At 43.0% G+C, this 21,144-nt stretch overlaps 1 protein-coding gene across 1 annotated transcript; it reads left to right on the top strand.

Moving 5' to 3' along the window:
* The first annotated feature begins 4,903 nt into the window (after positions 1–4,903).
* Positions 4,904–18,419, top strand: LOC311268443 (heparan sulfate glucosamine 3-O-sulfotransferase 6-like). The gene is made up of 2 exons (XM_084372113.1): positions 4,904–5,594; positions 17,590–18,419. Exons 1-2 carry the CDS (start codon positions 5,098–5,100, stop codon positions 18,206–18,208), a joined length of 1,116 nt encoding a protein of 371 aa, XP_084228239.1. The 5' UTR covers positions 4,904–5,097; the 3' UTR covers positions 18,209–18,419.
* The last annotated feature ends 2,725 nt before the right edge of the window (positions 18,420–21,144 follow it).

Here is a 21,144-nt window from a genome sequence, read left to right on the forward strand (position 1 = left end):
ACAGTCGCTGTGACAGGTTGGAATTCGAAAAACATGGGAAACTCCAGAGCGTGGAGAGACAAACTGCTGTGGCTTTACACCAGTAATTACACTCAGTTAACACCCATCTGATGACTGTTTTTGTTTTTATTTACAGAGATCGCCCAGGTTTGAGTTGTTTACACAAATGAGCGCATGGCCACTGGTTAAATAACGAGACAGTCACCCCGCTGCTCGTTTCGCATGCATCTTCGTCCCACCCAATTGTTTTTGATAAGCGGAGTGAGCGCGAAAATTAACGAGCACATCCTTCTGGGTGGCGGTTCTGGCCCAGTAACAGTAGCGCAGTGTTCGATCTAACTGTCCATGTCAGTGAATCGCGAAGATGGAAATAAAGTCTTTTTTCACACACTGGGCGGAAATAGATGGTGACAGTGACACATAAAAGGCAGTGCTGCGGTTTGGAGCTGACGTCATGGCAATCAACATTTAAGTCGACGAGGCCTTTCAATGAAGGAAAGCCACACAGAGCAGCCCACAAGCATTTCAGTAAGTAACAGTCTGGGATCGGGTACCACAAGTGGTACATGTGCACGCAGACTGGAACAATAGTCGTCCACAGGCACATGGATGCATGCAAAAGACCCTGAAGGCATGAAGTCTCTGCACGCATATCCACACACTTCACATAAACAGACACATGCTGCAGTTCAAGATGGTTCACCTTCACGGCTCCGTCAGATTTGCAGCCACACGTCTGAGTGAATCCCCCAAAGAGAGCTGGGAGGCATGAAACTGTATCCAGAGCTAATCACAGTTGTCTCTTTTTTAACCTCTTTATCACTCCATACTCCTCTTCTTCTTCTGTGAGGAAGACACAAACACAGAGAGGCACACACAAGCTCTCCCTCACTCTCCCCCTGCGCCTCCACCCTTCCCAACACACCCAATATCACTTAGGAGCCAACCACCAGATCCCACTTTTCACCGCAGAGCCGTGGATTAGAAAAGAAGGCATTTCCCAAATGGTCTGCGGCTTGTGTGATGACATGATTGTCATCCAGTTTAATTCCCTCTGTACTCTTTAGATTCCCGCTCGCCTGATTGTACCGCTACAATAAAGCACCCGGAGAAGGTAAATAACAGTTTAAAAAAACAGAAAAAGCGACTCCTGTACAGACTCGCTCCCTGGAAAGGCATCTTAGTTTTTATTGCCAAGATGAAAGACACGTTGAAAATAGCTCTGTGCAGCTGGTTTCCAGCGGTCGAGGAAGCATACATTTTTGTTTATATGAAAAATATCTGTGGGCTCATATCGCTATACATGTTTATCAGCTATCAGTTAACGCTCTTCCTCCCATTTAAATTACTCCCATGTAGAACCCGGGGCATCGTGCAGGTCTAACACCGCTTAATTCTTTCAAGGCCGTCGAGGCTGTTGCACAAGCTCCGAATGCCTCTCCTCTCAGACCTTTAGCGCGTTCATCCTCTCAGTGATGTCTTTGTAAAGCTGCAAGGCAAGTCTGGTAGTCGGCGGGTTCTCCTGGAGGGGAAAAAAGATCGATGCACCTGCATGACGGTGGTGGGACGCGAGGGATGGAGGGTGGGAGGAGAAGAGGAAGATGTGGCTGGAGAGATCAGAGTGATGTGGTCTCCCCCGTCCATCCATCATTCTTACTAGCTTTGCGTATGTCTGCAGATGAAAGTTGGGAAGGCTCCAGGATAAGGGTGGGGCTTCACCGGCACTTTGTTGTCGGCTTTTGTATTCAGTGATCTCCTCCACCTGAGGGCTCGGCCATTGAGCATCTAACATGTAGCAGAGAGTGTGTGTGTGATGTCTTTTATTTCTTCAAAGGAGCTGCGCTTTAGACACCAACAATATGAGCATTAAAGGGACACTATGTAGTTTTGGGGAATATTTACAATATTAATGAGGTAATAATACACAAGCTGTTCTCAGAGGAAAATAAGGTCGTCAGAAAACTGTTTGAAGCTAGTAGGTGGCAGGGTCCGCCAAATATAAAACAAAGTAAAACGGTATGAAATGTTGTTGTCCTTTAAGGTCAGTTTGTTTATTCAGTCATGACAACAAACGTTTGTTTAGGCATAAAAAAATCAGCCAATAAATAAAAGTGCACCTTTAAACTATGTTGTTTTGGGAGAAGAGCAGATAAAAAGTGAATTTCTTTATAGGTTATACATGTTACAATGTATCCAAATCAAAAGCAAAATTCTCTGATATACATCTTCAATTTTATATTTGTTCCAGACGCAATAAAAAGCACCAGGTTCCCTTTGTAGGAAACTACGGCCATGAGTTTCTCCGGGGCGATGCTTTCAAAGATCTGTCATGACGGCTTTAAGGATTCCGCCCGGTGTCTCGCGGCTATCGCAAATGGCCGACAGCTTCTTCCTGATCCTGGAAATTACAAAATGAGAGTGGAAAATTCTGCTTTTGCTGAGGAGGATTCGTAATTTGCTGTAATGGCTGACACATGTAGACGCCATCAGCAGGCCTCCGGCTATGGAAATCTCTATCAGTGGTCCAAACAGGGATGCAGCAGCAGCAGCAGCAGCACACCTGCAGGCACCAGGGTTTGGAAATGTAGTCTGGACGGCACACATACATGCATAAATGCCTGCACATGAATGTGAATGTACACAAAGATATATCAACAGAGAGACATATGATCCGACCTCGATCCTATGCACACAGACACAGTTCACAACTTGCATGTAGTATTTGTTTCCTCGACACTGCTGCTGCCTGTTTGTTTCTTTAATCTCTCTGTTTATATTTCTGGGTCCAAACCTGTCAGAGGAACTCCGACTAGAGCAATTAGCACGAGGGAAAAGCAAATAAAATGTCTGATGAAAGCAAACCCTGGATCCTGACCTCATTCTGACTGAATCTAGCCAGCAGACAGTCATTTCCAAAGCTGTGAATTCCTCAGTGCCAGACTGGCCTCTCTTTGGACGGATTTACAATGGCTGTTTGTGCTTCAAAACATGTCATTATTCTATATTTTGCCTGGGTCATGTCAGTATCCGCAGACCTTTGTTTGAGAGCTCTTTTTTTTTTTTTTTCAAACTGGTTTTACATCTCAGACGAAGAGCAATGCAATCACAGGCTTTGCGCTGCTTGACGTCGAAAAGTTCATTTATACCTTGAAGGAAAAGTTCGACATTTTGGGACGTAGTACTGATTTGCTTTCTTGTCCAGAGTCAGATAGAAAGATTGATATAACTCTCATGTAAGCTAAATATGAAGCTACAGTCAGCAGCTGGATAACATAGCAATACAAAGCGTAACGACAAAGCTAAAAACACAGGGAAATCTTTGGTTTGAGGACTACCATTGAAAGCCTCTAGTTTGGCATTGCAGCTGTCGCTATCTTGTTTTTTTAAACTATTTTATTGTTGGTTGGTTTGCGAGCAGGATTACACAAAATTCTTTGAATGGGTTTCCACAAAACTTGGATGGAGGATGGGTCTCAGCCCAGAATAGCCCTGAGCGCCATTCTAGTTTGTTAAATTGGTTCAAAAGCCAAAAAGCCTTTGTGCTATGCTGAGCTAACCAGCTGCTGTCTTCTCATTATGTTTAACAGACAGCTCTGAGAATGATATCAATATTTTCATCTAGCTCTCGACAAGAAAGCGACAAAGTGTACTGTGTACAGCAATAACATATACTTTTTGTGCCAGACTACTTCTTGGTCGGGACCGGTAACTTCCCTGCTGGCTGGCAAGAAAAAGTCTAGGACATAAAATGGCACTCGATGTTAAACTTTGTTTTTTGTGCAGACTAAACCTACGAGATACGACGTGTTGAGCTAAATGAAGTTAGCCAACAGCTGGCAGTGGCTTCATGTTTACCTTACAGACAGGAGAGTGGTATCAATCTTCTTATCTAACAAAGCAACCCTGAGGATATCAGACAGATAAAATGTAAAATCCTCAATTAGCTAATAGTCACTTTGCCAAATTCATTTATTATCTCTGTCTGAAACGTACCGTGCCCTCGGGCTGAGCGTGTACTGAGTGTGTGTGCGCCTCTTTCTCAGACAGATTATCTACCTCAGTTCCCCGTCACCTCTCCTCACTCCTTTTCCATCCCTTCATCCATTCAGACAGCCGCTTGGTGTGCTAGTCAGGTTCAAAGCCTGAACTCCATCTCTTTGCCAGGAGAAACTCTACACCTGCTCCAGCTTCACAGAGTCGGGGAGGGGGGAATATCCCGGCGCTGATCCTTCCTGTACAGCCCTAAAGGTGACACGCTCAGCCTTCAGATACTGTATTTATGGGACAGAGCCGGTCGCAGGGGCCCCTCTTTGCTCCGGGCCTGTTGTTTCGGAGGCTTGTGTCGGCAGACTTGTCACCGCTTCGGCTACGTGTTGCCTCAGCGTTGAGTCTCAGGGTAAAGGAGAGTACAAGAGGTTTTGGATAGACATCCTCGGGGCTTTTGCTTATTCACCGGGCTGACTGAGACATCTATCACACGGGTTCAAAGGGGCAAGGAGGATTTTCCTCTGCCGGGTCAGCTTACATTTTGTAAAACACTGATGTGTGCCTGTAGCTCTTAATAAAGTGAAGCTCATAACAAGCTCTCGGCATGTTTTCCCAAGTGGCTTCTTATAGATGATGTATGTTAATAATGCATCATTTATGATACAGCCTAAATAGAAAATGTATATAGAAATAAACACAGGCCACAGCCCCAGCCTCTATATGTAGGCATGTTTATGTATAGCTTGAGGAGGGAGGGGTGGAGACTGGTAGAAAAGAGGCGTAGGGAAAAGCAGAGGAGAAACCTTGAATGGGAGATTAGCAGACTTGAGAGCGCACAGATACAGCAGGCTGCGCATAAACCAGTCATGATATATGACAAAAGTTTCACTCTTATTTTAGTCTTTTTGTGAAATAAAAAAGGAGACAAAGATTATGAGGATTATATCTGACATGCCCACCGTGTCAGAAGCTCTCCATGTGATGCTTCACTTTTGCGCAACAGGTTCTGCGAGATAAATTAAAAACAGCATCACCTCCGATCGATGTTGGAAGAAGCAGCATGCTGGTGTCCCCGTTTTGGCACTTTGGCATCGCGCAGGAGATCAACTCATGGGATGTAGTGGATGCAGAGTCAGGTTCAACTTCGGCAAGGTGCTGTCCAAAGTCTCGGTGTTTTTTACCATGCTCCTGATCTTCACCTACTTCTTCTACTGCCTCAGCGGACTTTGCGATTCGGCTCCGAGAGCTATATACAGCCAAGAGACATTAGACTATGACATTTTGGACGATCATCGCCGCCTTTTCGACGACCTGCGACCATCGCCGCGTCTCCTCCCCGACCGGAACCGCACAGCCTCCGCGGACGCAGAGCAGGTGGACGCGCCGGGAGAGCTGGACGGCGCAAAGGAGAGCGCACAGGACGGCGGCATCCCCGTGTCCAACACGTTCGGGACCAAAAGGTTTCCGCAGGCGATTATAATCGGCGTGAAGAAGGGAGGGACCCGCGCCCTGCTGGAGTTTCTCCGCATCCATCCGGACGTGAGAGCCGTCGGCGCGGAGCCTCACTTCTTCGACAGGTTTTATGATAAAGGACTGGAGTGGTACAGGTAGGTGACGAACACACAAACGGCATTTAGCTCCAAAACTCTTGTTACAGGTCCAAAACAGAGAACATAAGGCCTAATTGTGCGCTTGAATCTGTTTAAACACTGTGAAACTCACTTTAAAGGAACAAGTCACCCCCAAAATGAAAATTCAGTCATTATCTAACCCTTAACCCCCATGCTGATGGAAAGTCTGGTGAAGTTTCGTGGTCCACAAAACATTTCTGGAGCTTCACATCAAAAAAAGTCTTTCAGCGTTCTCCTAAACAACTGAAGTAGATGGGGACTTGTTATAAAAAGAATAAAATGTCTCCAGACTGCTTCTCTGCCATGATCAAAGTCTACAGAGGCCTTGAGATCCAAAATTGATTTGACAAAATGTTATTTGAGCTTGTGCACCCACTGCAGATGGGGTGCCAATAGTGATTTAAGCTTAGCATCGACACTGAAGATTTAAGCTTTATGAAGGGTGTAGATAACGTCTTTTCAAATCAGTGTGGGATCTCAGGGCTTCCAGAGGTTTGGATCACAGTAGACGAGCTGTTTGGAGTCATTTTATGTTCTTGTTTCGGTCGTTCATTGTACATTTTAAAACAAGTCCCCATCTACTTCGGCTATTTAGAAAAATACTGCAACTGTGTTTTGCTGTGAAGCTCCAGCAATGTTTAGTGGAGTACAACACTTCACCTGACTTTACATCGATATGTGGTTGAACAGATAATGAGTGAGTTTTAATTTTTGGATGAACTTTTCCTTTAAGTCCGACTAGAAATATGAAAACTTTGGATGCCGTCTCAGACAGTGCAGGATGACGTACAGCAGTGACTGTCCCCGCTGACACCTGGGCAGAAGTGCTGATGTCTCCTGTCAATAGTCTGGACAGCCAAACACTGTCTGGCTGATATATTCAGATCACCAGAAGCCAATATTCTCTCCGCATGCTGCACTTTGGATCAAAAGGCTAGTGGGGTCCCTGAGGAGCACTTCATCATCCTGACAGTCATCCAAACACCATTTATACACTTCAGCATGACATTAACATCCCCACCTTGTTCTGAGTGGGAGTCATACAGACAGACATCAGCGATGACACGTATAAACCTCACTGATGCAATTAATGCATATCAGATCTTGGCTGCACGTCACAAAGATGTGCTTTTACAGTTCTGTACGTGGAGGCACATACATTAGCTACCGTCTTTGGTGACAGCAGCTGATTTAGGGCAGACCAGAGCTATCATTTGGGTCTAGTTTAAGGCCCTAAAGAAGAGGGATTTAGGACTGGATGAAGCTGAATCCTGATCATCTCCAGATGTTCCCCAGCTTAGCTCCTGGAGAAGGTCCCAACTTAGAGCTTAAACTTCTCGCCAGAGTCAGAAGGCTATTTCTGACCTGTGAGCTTTAAAGGTGCCATAAGGAGAGGGCGAGGCCTGACAGGATGGAGAGCACTGATAAACAAATGCTTTGCTGTAATTTAATCTTCTCTTGGCGTTTTTTTTTTTTTCAACCCCCCTTAGCTGCGTTTTAACTGAGAGCATGAGGACACATGGAAACACTTTCACCACTGATAATTTTAGCATGCTGCTAAGCTTCCTCTCTTTTTTTCCTCATAAACACACACATGCGTTTTGGCACTTTGCTCGCTTATCTTCCACTCGTCTTTTACACTTCTCACATTTGTCCTTCTTGCCACATCAGTCTCAACCTCCACACCACTTTCGTTGAGCTCCACTTCTCCGTCCCCTTCTTTTTAGTGTGTAGGATGCCTTTATGTGGAAATACCTGTGGCAGACCTGGTCGTGACCAGGCCGTGTTTTATGTGTGTTTCTGTGTGTTTTAATTAGCCTGACTGGTGCTGTAAAGCTGTTGTGCTTTAATGCTGCTGTTTTGTTCGTGCTTTAACACAGCGGCGACACTGACATGGTCTGTGAACGTCAGATCAGTCATAATAAGGGCTGCAGCTAATGATCGTTTTATGGATCAATCAGTTGATTATTTTCTCGTGTTTACCATAAAATGCTCATTTAAATGTGAGCGCACTGTGATGTAAAATGCTTGTTTAGTTCTCTTGACAGCATAAACCCCCAAAATATTCAGTTTTCTAACATACATGGCAAAGAAAAGCAACTAATCCTTGGATCTTAGAAACTCGGATCAGCAAATATTTGGTGGTTCTGCTTTAAAAAAATGACTGAAAGATTCGCTGGTTTTCAGAATGGATAATGTCCTATTATTTGACTAATCTAAATATTAAAGGGGCACTACGTAGTTCTGGAGAAGAAATTAAAACTCAGAATTATAATATTTACAATAAAAATTAGGTAATAATACCAACTCAGAAATATTCATCTTTTCCATAAATCAATAGACAAGCTGCTCTCAGAGGAAAAGAAGGTTACCAGAACACTGTTTGAAGCTAGAAAGGTGGCAGGGTCCGCCAAATATGTACAAAAACAATATGAAATTGTGTTGTCCTTTAAGGTCGGTTTGTTTACTCAGATTATTCAGTCATGAAAACAAAGAGAGATTTTTCTCTTCTGATTAAAATGTATTCGCCAAACCTACATAGTGCACCTTTAATCAAGTAATCATTTCAGTTCTTATCATAATATCCACCAAAGCAAAACAGAAGAAGAAAGACTCCATTTGCAAAATAAAATGCTGCCATTTTCAGAGTCACGATGAAAAAATATCTCTCTATCTTTGTAAGTGTTGATTTTTCAGGCTTTTATATGGATTTGACAAATTGCTGCAGGACAGATGGACGAGTTCAACCAGTTCTGATCTACAAGAAATACTGCTATACTGCTATTTTGTTGATTCTTTTAGTAAAATTGGCTATTTTCTTCTCTGGCTGTAAACTTGGCTGTAACTCGAGGGGGAAAAGAGTTGGAAGGATTAACAGCTACAATAGAGACGGCAGCAACGTGATCCTGGGTGAAATCACTGAAAGAGGATTCCCCCTGTTGTCACCGAGTCTCAGAAATTGGGGAAAAAATCTGTTTGCTGTCATCCGCAGTGACCCACAGAGAGGCCGCTGGAAGTCACAGAGCTCAGCAGTGTGTGTGTGTGTGTGTGTGTGTGTGTGGGTGGATGACAGTTAAAAGTCATCCATGTGGAAAAAGCAAGTCCTCCTCACCCTACTGTCAGTGAACGGAGAGTCAACTCACACATCTGGAAGCTGACAAACACTCGCACACTTTCTCGAGCTCCCCGCTTCATCTGCGGCTCTCAGGTCGACACCATCGTATTTCCAGAATACAAATGGATCTGAATATTTCACTGGATCATTAATTTAATCCTACACAGAACCAGTTAGCCTACATTGTCTTGTTCATTATTGTATCGACTCTCCCTTCCAGGCATTTATGACCTTTGCGTGCTTGGATTTCCGCCATAACAGATAAAGAAAACGTGCTTGAATGCCTCCAGATAATTCTGTCTGATTCTCATAATGAGTAATAAAAGCATAGCCTTTGCCAAAGACACATTTCAGATTAAATTATCTGACAAGAGTTTGTGCGTTGTGATCCTCCGCCTGCTTCCACATGTCTTGGACGGGGAAATAAGCACAAACTGAAGGCCGTTTCGGCAGATGGATGAGAGTCGTGTGTCAGACGCTGGCGATCTGTACACTGGAGACACTTCACAGGCGCAGCAGTCCTGTTCCTACAGCATTGTCCTCTGCGAGACAAACTCAGACCTCATTCAATGCGTGTTTTCCATCGCTTTTATCTCGAGCGATCCAGTCCGTCTTCTCCTCTCCACCCAGTCTGTCCCTCCATCCAAACCCTTCTCTCGTTTGCATGTGTGCATACGAGCCCATTACGGGAATGGAAAAGCCACAAATAGTGCATTCAAAACGAGGCAAAGATTTAATGAATTTTCTGTGTTGTTTTATGGCTTTAAGGGGACTTCACGGAGTGATGGGTTTCATATGGGACTTGAGAGCCACCGCAGAAAACTGAAAAACCTCAGCTTTCCATGGCACAATGGTCCTGATTGTCATGGCTTTGTCACCGTGATGCGGGCTGGAATGAGTAACCCATAAGACTTTTATTTCCATTTTTTTGTGTCTTCGGTCCCTTGATGATGTTAAAATTAGAACACTGATTGCAATTGTCTTGTAGCCGAACAAGCAGTTGTTATTTTAAAAGAGATGGACGCTTTGAAACCCAAAATAACATCCTAGAGTATAAATACATAATAGAAATCCTTCATTTCTATTTGAGGAAAAACACCAGTCCACGAATTCCATCAATATTTTGAAAGCTTGTCAATCGGCTGACCTACAGTCTTGACACCAAAGGCCATGCCACGATCGGATTGCTATTAAAATATAGTATAAATCCTTTAAGGGCGGCAGCACAAGGGCAAGGAGAAATGAGATTGGTCCTTAAAAAGACATAGATTTTTGTGAATTAGGATATGAAGGATATGAAGTGATGACAACAGGTGAAAATGATAATAAAAAATCCTGGGTTCGCAGGATAATGTATGGGCCATTTCTCATATTGCATTTTCAATCTAATATACACTTACTTGGATTAATTTCATTGGATCAGAACATAAAGTAATAATATCTTCTTCATCCCTTTTACTTCTATTAATCCAGATCTGCTTAATTCAGGACTTTTGTTTTTGTTATATTTTTAAAAACTTCACTCCTGACCCAGTCGCCTTATTGTTTTCTGCATTACAAAAAGAAATGCATATTTTAAAGGTAGGTTTCTGCAGTTAAATTGTGTAAAATATACCTACTATCCTTCACAGTTTATAAACTAGAGTAGACACCAGTTCAGTGCAGTTAGATGACTTCAGTTTGTTGTCATGTATGTAATTCATCAGATCTTTGCTGTATTGACATCAAATTGCAGGCATATTGAGAGGCATTGATCAGACATGACAGGGTACCACACAATATTTAATCTCCCTGTAGGTCTATATTGGATTGGTTGATTGGTTGACTGATACATAAATTAATCATGATTGATTTTTAATATCGTAAATATGACATTTCACGTTTTACGTTACGATGAAACAAAATTATTTGTTTTACTTCCTTTACGAGCTGTCAAGATTTGCTTCTTTACTAAATCTGGTGGGTGAGACTGTGTATGGTATTCTGTCAGGGGCCAGGTTCAAACACTTAGCATGTCAGTCAGGATTTCTGACAGCTGAAATGGCGAAAGTGGACTCTAATGCGCATGGGGCGACATTTTCCAGAGTGAGGGTGATTTTCCCAACACCTCATTCTGTGTCCAGCCCTGAGGCCATTAGCGATAGAGGCTGAACACGACTGATTGGTCTAACAGACCAGGAAGTGGTCTCTGTAAGTTCTGGGTTGTATTGTGTTTTAATGGTGGTGGGGTTTGGCTGGAGTCGGGTCTAGGTGATGTTATAAGGTTTGAAACGGCCCACACTCGCACCCCATATGGTGGAAATTATTATAATTTGAGGTGCATTGTGGTGCATTTTGGGGCGCCTGTAAAATCTTATGGAGGTTTCAGTCGTGTCAGACTGCAGTTAGCTAGTGAGGAAAATACTGTGTGAAGGAATAATGGTTTTGTTTCAGTTGGCCAAAATGAAATGTTTCAGATACTTGTTAGTCATGCTCAGTTATGCTGCTATTTCCAGAAAAGAATAACACAAGGTTGGAAATTGATGGGCGTATCCAGTGGAAATAAATTTTAAAGCCAGTTAAAACATAAATAACCCTAAAAACTGTGCATAATTGTAACTAACGACCAAGGGAACCACCATCTGTTAGCATCAAGCTAATATCAGTACAGTATTTGGGAACAAATCGTTTTCCTAGCATCAAGTATCAAAAACTGTAAGTACTGAAAGTCTTGTTGACTTCTTCTTTGATTAGATATTTCCAGATATGCACAATTGTTTTGAACATTTTCTTTAAAGTTAAGTTTGTGTACTGCTATTATCCAGCCATGCTAGCAGCCCTGTGAGGTTGTACTTACGTAGGCGCAGCAGCGTTTTGAGCTACATGCTAACAATGACAGTACCAACATGGCCATGTTAAGCAGGTATAATGTTTACTACAATGTTTGCTAGCTTAATAAAGTGTATTAGCAAGCTTACATTTGATAAAGGAGTGCTGCAGGAATGACATATTTTTGTAGGCTAACCCAGAAGTTAGCATCGTCCTGGTTCCCTCGCGAAAAGGGGAATATGGGAATATAGTTTCGGACCAAAATTAATTTGACTGGATGGTGGTGCAAGGTGAGAAATGAATAGATAACTGAAGTTATTACAGTTCCTCTTAGACTCAACATGAATAGTTTTTGAGATAGTCTCGACCAAAATGGTGGATCCATTTTGTTTCAAAGAAAAACGGTTTTGTCGAACAAAATACTTGATATTTTTCAATGTGAGGTGTCATAGAAATAATTGTTTTGGCATTAGCACAAATATAGAACATTTCCTATCAATACCCATCATCAGTCAGCACTTCCACCCTGGTAAGTGTTTCTGCTACCTCCATGTGTGAAATGCCAACATCCTGTTCAGACTCCTGATTATGACTGGACGCTCATGTGCCATGCAGTCACTAATTACCCACTGACCAACAAAAGTATTTGATTTCTTTATAGAAAAGCCCACACAGGCACACACATGTGTATGATTTTACCCCCCCAGCCACCCACTCTTTCACACACACACACACACACGCACACACACACACACGTTCATATTCAAAGTCATTGCACTGGTATCCTGCTGTAAACCACCAAAGATGAAAATATAAAACACTGTAGTCTCTGTGGAAGTATAGCACTTCAACTCACCTCCTGTCGAGAAAACCCTCCATTACTGCACCATTATTCATGAGAAAAAAATAATCTGATAACAATGAATTTAAAACCTGTGGGTGGCAACGGTCTTTCTGCCGGTCGTGTGGTTTCCCCGAGGGATCTAACCATCCGCTTCCTCTCTCTGCCCATGGAGAGAGGTGACGGGTGTCGGCAAAATTCACCTCCAGGCTGACAGTGGCATCGAGTGTTTAGTGTGTTTGTGTGTGGGACGAATATTACTTTAGCTCCAATACACACTGCAGCATTGTTTATAATGTTCCTGCTCAGTCTCAAGCTCATCCTCAGGCGACCTTTGGTTTTATACACGTTGATTTGTCTCTTTCAAACTTTTGCGTCCGTGACACTTTGAAGCCTGGTCGCCTGCTCAGGTTTCTGTATGAACAAAGAACATAGAGACAGTATGGCGACATTTGCTCTTTGTAACCCCCAGACAATGATGACTCTTCTTGTTTGTGTGTGTCGGTGGCCTGTTGATGTGTCGTCAAGGTGAACCTTAATGCTTTGTTGGTGTGGTGTAGTCAGGTAAGTTTGACATTTTGCGAAAAAATTAACAAAAATGATCAACAGAATGTGAAGAAATAACAACTACGACGTTATGACGTCTATGTAGGCTCCTTGTACTGTGTTGAAGAGATACCTACTCAAGTTAGCATGCTAACCAGCTAGCCCTGACCTGGTCCAAAGTGCTTGTACTAGCGGTGCAAACACCAATACTGTTCCAAGCTCCTAGTCCGGATCGCTAACTGCACAGCTAACTGAGCTAACTGAGCTAATGGCTACAGTTAGCAGCAGATAGCAGTTACTCTGGTGATGTGCTTCCCCCAATTTGTCTTGAGTAGATAGCAAGTAAATCTCCTCACCAAAATGTTGAACTATTCCTGTAATTTATCCTTGTGCATATTCTTGTAGAGCCACAGAGAGCAGCTCAACTCCAGGCAAGAAAACAAACACGCATATTTCCTGATCTGTCAAACAAATTTCTTTAACTGCTCTATTTGCTGCCTGTTGAACTTAAGGGATTTATTTTATTTGTTTTTTCTGTTGTTTTCTGGTCAGAGGAAACTGGCAACACATGCTTCACCCAGGCATGAAGGCGTAAATCGAGGTTCCCACACTCATCCTGTCAGCCTGTCCGTGGCCCTCGGGCTCCTTCTGTCACCCTCTGAGCGTAGCAGCACTGCTGGGAAATGTTTTCCCTCAGTTTGTTGTTTGCTCTCCGGCTCGTTTTTTACGGCCTTGATTTTCCACTGACTCATTAATTGGGTCCCGGCTATGAAAGCGTTTGGACGTGGAAATGCCTGCCAGAGCAGAAGCCTCTCCTTCAGCGAGTCGGTGTTCGGCGTAGATGGTCCAGCAAATGAGTATAATAACCCGTGGAATGTGAGATCTGTTTTTGCTTTCGAAAATGACATGATAATTGGATTTTTAGGATCTTTTTGGGTACACTCAGCTCTACACTGTGCAGCATGCCTTTTCGTTAGGGCGCTAGAGGGGATGTAGCTGCAGCACTTCAGCGGGAGAACCCATAATCTCGGGGGCAGGAAGTCTCTGGGCCACATCCTTGTTGCCAGAGTTAGTATTTAATCTTCTGATCCAGACATATCAGTGGTGTAATCAGCGCTGTAGCACTTCAGGGTAGAAAAGCGCTACATCCTTTAAGCAGCAGGGAGTTCCAGACTAATGTGGCTAGTCAGCAAGGCTTTCCAATACTGAGCTAAATAGAAAACATCTTCGTGCCCTGAGTTACTCTCCCTGCACGTTCATATGGAGTTGACTGAGAGGTTTATTTCCCTAAGTTGAATGTGAGAGCTGCATTTGTTAGAACATATATAGCACAACAATAGATTTACATGCATGAGGAAATTGAAAAGAAATTAATCATCCCTGATCTGTTTACAGTTTCTCCTGACACCACATACAGGAACAGATTTATGATAGAAAATGGCTGTTATTGATTCTCCGATAATGAGGCAGATTGAGATGAGGGAGATAGGGACCAGAGGGGAGGAGGGGGGGAGCCACAATTCATTAACTATTCATGAGTATGGAAAGACAACTTATGGTCAATTATTGAAGTGACACTTATGTCAAGGAGTGAAGGACAAATCCAAGAGTATACGGATGAGTAGAGGACAGAGAGGGAGACGAGCGCTCAGTTTCTCATCAGTAAACACTGACACCTCTGTGCTTGTATGTGCGTCACACTCACACAGACACACACACACACACACACACAAGTGCACACACACAGTGAACAATCCGTCATATAGAGACAGACGTATTGATTAGACACAGATAAACAGGGGACAGACAGGCAGCGATAGGCCATTTGCAGCTCTTGTAGTTGGATAATAATCAATTAATGGTCTTTTATTATGGGGATCATTTAATGGGGGTGGGTTGAAATGGCTTAACTTTAAGTAAAGAGGGGAAACTGGAAACTTACACAAGAACAACTGCAGAGAAGTCTTTTTCCTCCTTCACATTCATGGTCACGTTGGGAACAAATACCTTTTCAGTCGTTACAGAACTACAGAAGGATCTTCATACACTGCAGTTGCAGCACAACTGGTGCATTAGCATAGAGCTTAGATGTACTGGAGGTGGACTTTGTTACCTTTGAACAGAGACAGGCTAGCTCTTTCCCCTTCCTAAACTAAGCTAAACTTAGCTGAGATAAGCTAAACTAAGCTAACCATCTTACAGACATGAGAGTAGCATTAATGTTCTCACCTAACTCTTTTGCTAAGAAATTAAATATGTGTGTTTTGGGGGGGATTTAGGCGCAGAAATGGAGTATATATACAATCTGCCATGTTGCACCACCAAATCAATCTGTGGCTCTAGATGGGTGTGCAGTTGGCTGCAACCTGCAAGCACACCGTTAGATGCCAACACATCTTCCACACTAGACCTCCGCTTATCCTTCGTTCTCTCAGCTGGAATATAAGAATCTAAATAATGTTGGCGAACGCACTCAAGGCTCAAGTGAAGTTAATCTTTTCTCCGGTGAAGAGAAGAGTGTATTTGTTTGTGTTTTTTAATGATCGGCTCAAAATGATTCATGCCTCTTGCTTTTACTACAAGTTTGCTTTCCAATTACAGTTGGATCAGCGCTCGCCCACAGATGATCTCACTAGAATAACCGGCTAAATTAAAATACATTTTCCTCGGATGTCCATCTGTGATTTACATTTCTGAGTGGCCTCTTGTCAGTGACATTTGGACCCTGTGCAGACTTTCAATCTGAAACAAATAAAGCAAACAGGCTGCATGACTTGCTCAGCCACATGAAAGCTCTCCGTTTCCAGTAACACAGTATAAGTTGTGTGGAGTAAATGAACTACAGACTATTTATTTGCTGTTTCAAACATTGCTCATCCTCCATGTCATGCAAAACAATTTGTCTCTTGAAATCCAAATCCACCACAGTTTCGCCTCACTCCGTATGTCAATGTCAAGTGTAGACAGAAGAAGAAACGCTGGGTCTGGCGAGTACCCACAATGCCAGCTTGCCAGAAATAAAAGCAGTCTGTGTAACAGGCGGGACCGCTACTTTGAACTGTGATGAGCCGCTGTTGAACAAACTTTCTCAGAGTTTATAGGACAGCAGGTGCACACAATATGTAGAGATAAAAGAAACATATATCAACATCGGGAGATAAAGCATTCGTTTAGCTTATTAAACATCATCGCTGCACTATAGTAACACATAATTCAGCACATGCCTTTTTACTGGCGTATTTCTACACAGCATCCCTCCTCATTGCAGCCATATGTTTAACACACTAGCTGAGCTCAGCAGCTTGCCATCCTGGTTGCACTTCCTGCACACGTTGGTCTGTTTGGGTCCTTGCAGGAACCCGGAGGGGAGGTGAGGGTGGTGGTGATGAGGGGGCGGGGGTGGGGGGACACTTTGCTCTTGCAGGAAGAAGAAAGGGGGGGGGGTGTAGGAAATTGCTGTTAAGTGGTTCTTGAGGCTTTGTGGTTTTGACTCATCAGGCCTGTAGCGAGTGGATGGTCCTTTTGTGCAGGACTTACAGTGAGACTCAGATGGGCTGTCTGGGGCACATAAACACACTACGGCGTATGGCGCTTTAATCACACAGATTTTGGGGTACTTTAACGTTTAGTGTATGTAATGTGTTTACGTTATCTCCTAATGTTCTTTTCACTGAAGTCTGTAGATTTGAATTTGTACCACATATGTAGACCAGGCTCTCTGCTTTAAAGTTTACAAGATGTAAAGTGATAATGCTACTGGGACGTTTTTTTAAAAAGCTGTATTAATCAATATGTGTTCACCCATGTCCGTCCGTTTGTTGGTTGGTTTGTCAGCAGGATTACACAAAAACTATGGAACGGATTTTCATGAAACTTGGATGGAGGATGAATTTTGGCCCACAATAGACCCCATTCACTTTTAGGTTGGATCCAGATAAAAGGACGGATCCAGTAACTTTTTTTTATCATCGCAAAATTTTTCAAAATTTCTCAGGGAATAATGCACGAAACACGATGAAAAAAAGATTTATTTAGGTGTCTGGACTCTATTTCATGCAGATCCAAATAAAAATCCAGATCTAGCAGATTTATCTATGTTTTATTTGATATTGAATTTGACTTTACTGAGTTAAAGGGGACTATTGTGCCTTGGCGGAGGTATGGACTTTACTGAGGGCTATTCTAGTAACATTGAGAATTGGCCTAACTTCTATGTTTGATGTAAAGGAGTTGCTCATAGGGATCCACGAGGAAGTATCCCCCAGCCTACAAAGTTTTTGTGTCTTTTAGCTACAGCATTGTTTTTGGTTACTTTTTCCTTTCCCTCCCATTAAGGCAGCTGCTTTCAGTGAAAAAGCTCTGATAAACCAACTGTATGCTACCCGTGCTTCACCAAACAGGCAGACAGATTAAATTAGGAACTAGCTGGTGAACATAGAGGAGTGTTTAGCTGTGAAAGAGCCAGATATTTCCTTCAGGAGTTGGTGGAGACCAAAAATGGAGCTAAAAGAGATTCAATATTGGATTTACATTCATCAGCTGGACAGAAAGACGACTCCAATTAAAAGCTAATTTTGCTCTGTGTCTGCTGGATGTGTGTAATCACTGTTTTTTAAATTTATATGATCGAGGTTATAAGTCAATGTCTTCTTTTCATTTAGGAACCTGATGCCTCGGACGCTGGACGGCCAAATCACCATGGAGAAGACACCCAGCTACTTTGTCACAAAGGAGGCTCCTGGCCGCGTCTGCACTATGAACTGCCAAACCAAGCTCATTGTGGTGGTGAGGGATCCCGTGACGCGGGCTGTCTCCGACTACACCCAAACACTGTCCAAGAACCCAGGCCTTCCATCTTTCCAGAGCCTGGCTTTGAAAAACTTCTCAACAGGTCTGATTGACACCTCATGGAGCGCTGTGCGCATCGGCCTCTACGCCAAACATCTGGAGAACTGGCTCCAGCACTTCCCCTTGTCTCATTTTCTGTTTGTTAGCGGCGAGCGGCTGGTGTCTGATCCGGCTGGGGAGATGGGCCGTGTTCAGGACTTCCTGGGTCTGAAAAGGGTCGTTTCAGACAAACACTTCTACTTCAACCAGACCAAAGGCTTTCCCTGCTTGAAGAAGCCAGAGGGGAGCAGCAGACCACGCTGCCTCGGAAAGTCTAAGGGCAGACCCCATCCACAGATCCCCTCCGAGGTCCTGCAGAGGCTCAGAGACTTCTACAGGCCCTTCAACCACAGATTCTACCAGATGAGTGGACAAGACTTTGGCTGGGACTAACAGCAGATTCTTGTCAGATAGCCCAGATAAAAGCCAGTCTTCTACTTTCTCATGAGATTGACTGTGTAATGCTCCACGGGGCTAACGTTCTCAGGGACGGGGGAGAGGAGCACGGACTGAATTCTGCCTCAGTGGAATCAACATGACATGCAGCACATGAACTCACTGTTTCGCTGTAGATAGAAGCTGACATGGACACAGTGCTGCCAATATATATATAGTTAATGGCTTAGTTATTAAACCATTAAAACGTTTTCTTGCTTGTATGTAAATGTCATTGACTTTGAAGCAAACTACGTACCAAAGGGAAAGCAGACGTTGCCTTTGAATATAATTTTTGACTTTCTTTATGTTTTGTTGATGAAATAAGCTGATATTTATATTTTCTGTTGATTTGAAACAGATTTCTTTTATAAAAGAAAAGTATTTATTACATGATAAGGAAAGACATAAAAATGAGTATGCTCTCATTGACAGGACATTGGAAAAAATGTCATACTTCATGATAAACCACTATTTCTTCTTACTGCATTTATATTTTTCATTACATTTTCTGTTTCCAAATGCTACATATGTTAGTTTGCAGTTTTCTCTCAGTTCTTAGCAGTCGATATACCAATGATACCTCATCTGTAAATATGAAATGTTAACAACAGGAACCACACATACGCACATTCCACTTGTAGGTATTTGTAGATACTTCTTGCTTTAAAGCTACATTGCTATTCTAATTGCCTTTGACAGTAGCAAATATATCCACTGTTACCCTGTTAAAATAATTACTGTCTTGATCTGTGATTATTTTGAACCTTTTTAAACTCCATGTGTAAAGTACACAAAGCACAGTGGCATGTATTAAACCTTAACTCTGACTGATTCTTTGTGTCGTGAAGTAAAGTTTTATCTGACATCCAGAGTACGATGTTTTATCCTTTTTCTTTGACACTCATTTGTGGGGTTTGTGGGTCACGATCGAAAAAGTAAAAAACTCCATAGGCTGACCATTACCCGTTACCACGACGATGAAGGTCACTAATATATTAATGGCAATAACAGGCTGTCGGCCAAATGGGCAGTCCAGCTAATTGGCTCGACACTTCAATACAAGATCGGTGCTTTTGCCCTATTTCGGTGTTTTCTACGCGGATAATCAACTGGTGTGTATGAGACAGTATTCCTGGGAGTATTTTAACTTAATATCATGTATGTAGTCACTGTGTATGCTCGAGACCTCTTTTGGAAGCCTCTAATTGTAATATGAGTCAGCTGGAAACATTAAAACTTACAACAGAGACAGCAGTTTCAACAGAGCTAATCTTAGCTTAGTTTGCTAGCACCGGCTGTCACTTTGGGTGAATTTGGTGAATTTGGGGCAGTTCAGCTTACAAAATTGTCGGTCGGCATCTAGAAGGTACGTCTGTCCCATTGTTTGCCTACTGTTTGAAAAAGTGATGAAGACTTTGAACAGCGTAGTGGCGTTGTTAATGATAACTAAGAGGGGCGGGCTCAGTGAATGACCAGTTCTTCCATGATAAGATGTTTGTGCTGCCGCAACCCAAACTGTCACTCTCTCCGCGTCCTCGTCTGATCTCCTTTATTTATGCCTTCAAACTTTTGCTCCCTCGCTAACTTTATTTTCTCACCAGAGCGAGCTCTCCCTCCGTCCCCTCCCTCGCTTCTTCAGCTCCTCTCACACTGCTTTTCCCCTCTCGCCACTTCCACACAGTGCGACCACATGTACAGTCTGAGGCCTGCGTGCGCTGTGGCCTTTAATTATGAAAGATGTCAGCTCACTTAGAGAGCCCCCTCCTTCCTCTCCGGGGCTCAGGATTAGCAGCAGCGCTCTTCTCTTTCATGGTACACTATCCTATACGGGGAAGGAAAGAAAAAACAAAAAAACATCTGCTCTGGTGGAACGAGCGAAAAGGCAACCAAGTTAAGATCTGAAACATACACTGCAGATGTGTTTTTAAACAATGCATGGAAATATGCCTGACGAGGATTTGCATTCGATGATTAAACCAAAAAATGTTCAGTCAAATCGATTAACATTGAGCTTTGTTTGTGGAAACGTCAGCGGTTTGCGAGTGAAGAAAATCAGTGGCTCCGTGCATTAGCATGCTAGTGTGGGTATTCGTGCAAACTTGTATGCACACACACCCACTGCTTTGGCTCTCCACATACATCTTGCCTTCTCTAATTCCTGTCAGTATTTCTGTCACATTCCCTCTCTGTTTTATATGTCTGGCATTAGCTTTTAGTGGGCCTCGCTAAAATTTAAATGCGCTTGGCTCACTTCATCTGTGCCAACTTTTATTACTCTGTATTACCAGTCATAGTGATTGCTGCCTTTTGGCTGTGCCAGCCCAGCAGCAGGCATTAAAGATAACTGATTTCCCATTCTGCCATCTGGGGAAGACGTTAGCGTCGGTGCTCGCAGGACAAGCCCAGTCGTTAAGTTCCATTAAATCAGCAGGAGATTCTGTATAATCTACAGTTGTCACTAAACGCTGGCAGTGATGTGAGAAATTCAATTGAGGTGAAGGAAGAAATATGGAGGAATGATTGAGAAGGCATTCAGATTTATATTTGTGTTTGTGAAAACGATCGACTGCATATTTAATAAACTGTAAGCAAACAAGTCTTGTGTTTTGACATATCGCTGCGTATGAGCTCATGGACAGCCCGCCTCTACATGTGGCCGCCACGAGAATCTGCAGAAACCACCAGCATTTAGTCATGTTTTACGACTCTGTCATCAATATTTTAGGTGTACGGCAATTCACAAAATTCACGATCTGATTCGATTCGGTAGAATAAAGGGTTTCACAGACGTCCTCAGTACAGCGGTCGGAATGTCTTCTACAATTTACAGTACAAATGTATTTGATTTGAGACTTCAGAATAATATATCTTAACCATTTTGAGAGGTTTGT

Source organism: Pagrus pagrus (assembly GCF_965226575.1).
Source record: "Pagrus pagrus genome assembly, chromosome: 13".
Classification (NCBI taxonomy): Eukaryota; Metazoa; Chordata; class Actinopteri; order Spariformes; family Sparidae; genus Pagrus; species Pagrus pagrus.

Excerpts from the sequence above, each read along its gene's own strand:
- LOC311268443 (XM_084372113.1), top strand. The coding sequence starts at position 5,098 with ATGGGATGTAGTGGATGCAGAGTCAGGTTCAACTTCGGCAAGGTGCTG. Across the intron at positions 5,595-17,589 it reads AAAGGACTGGAGTGGTACAG|GAACCTGATGCCTCGGACGC; the intron begins GTAGGTGACGAA and ends CTTTTCATTTAG.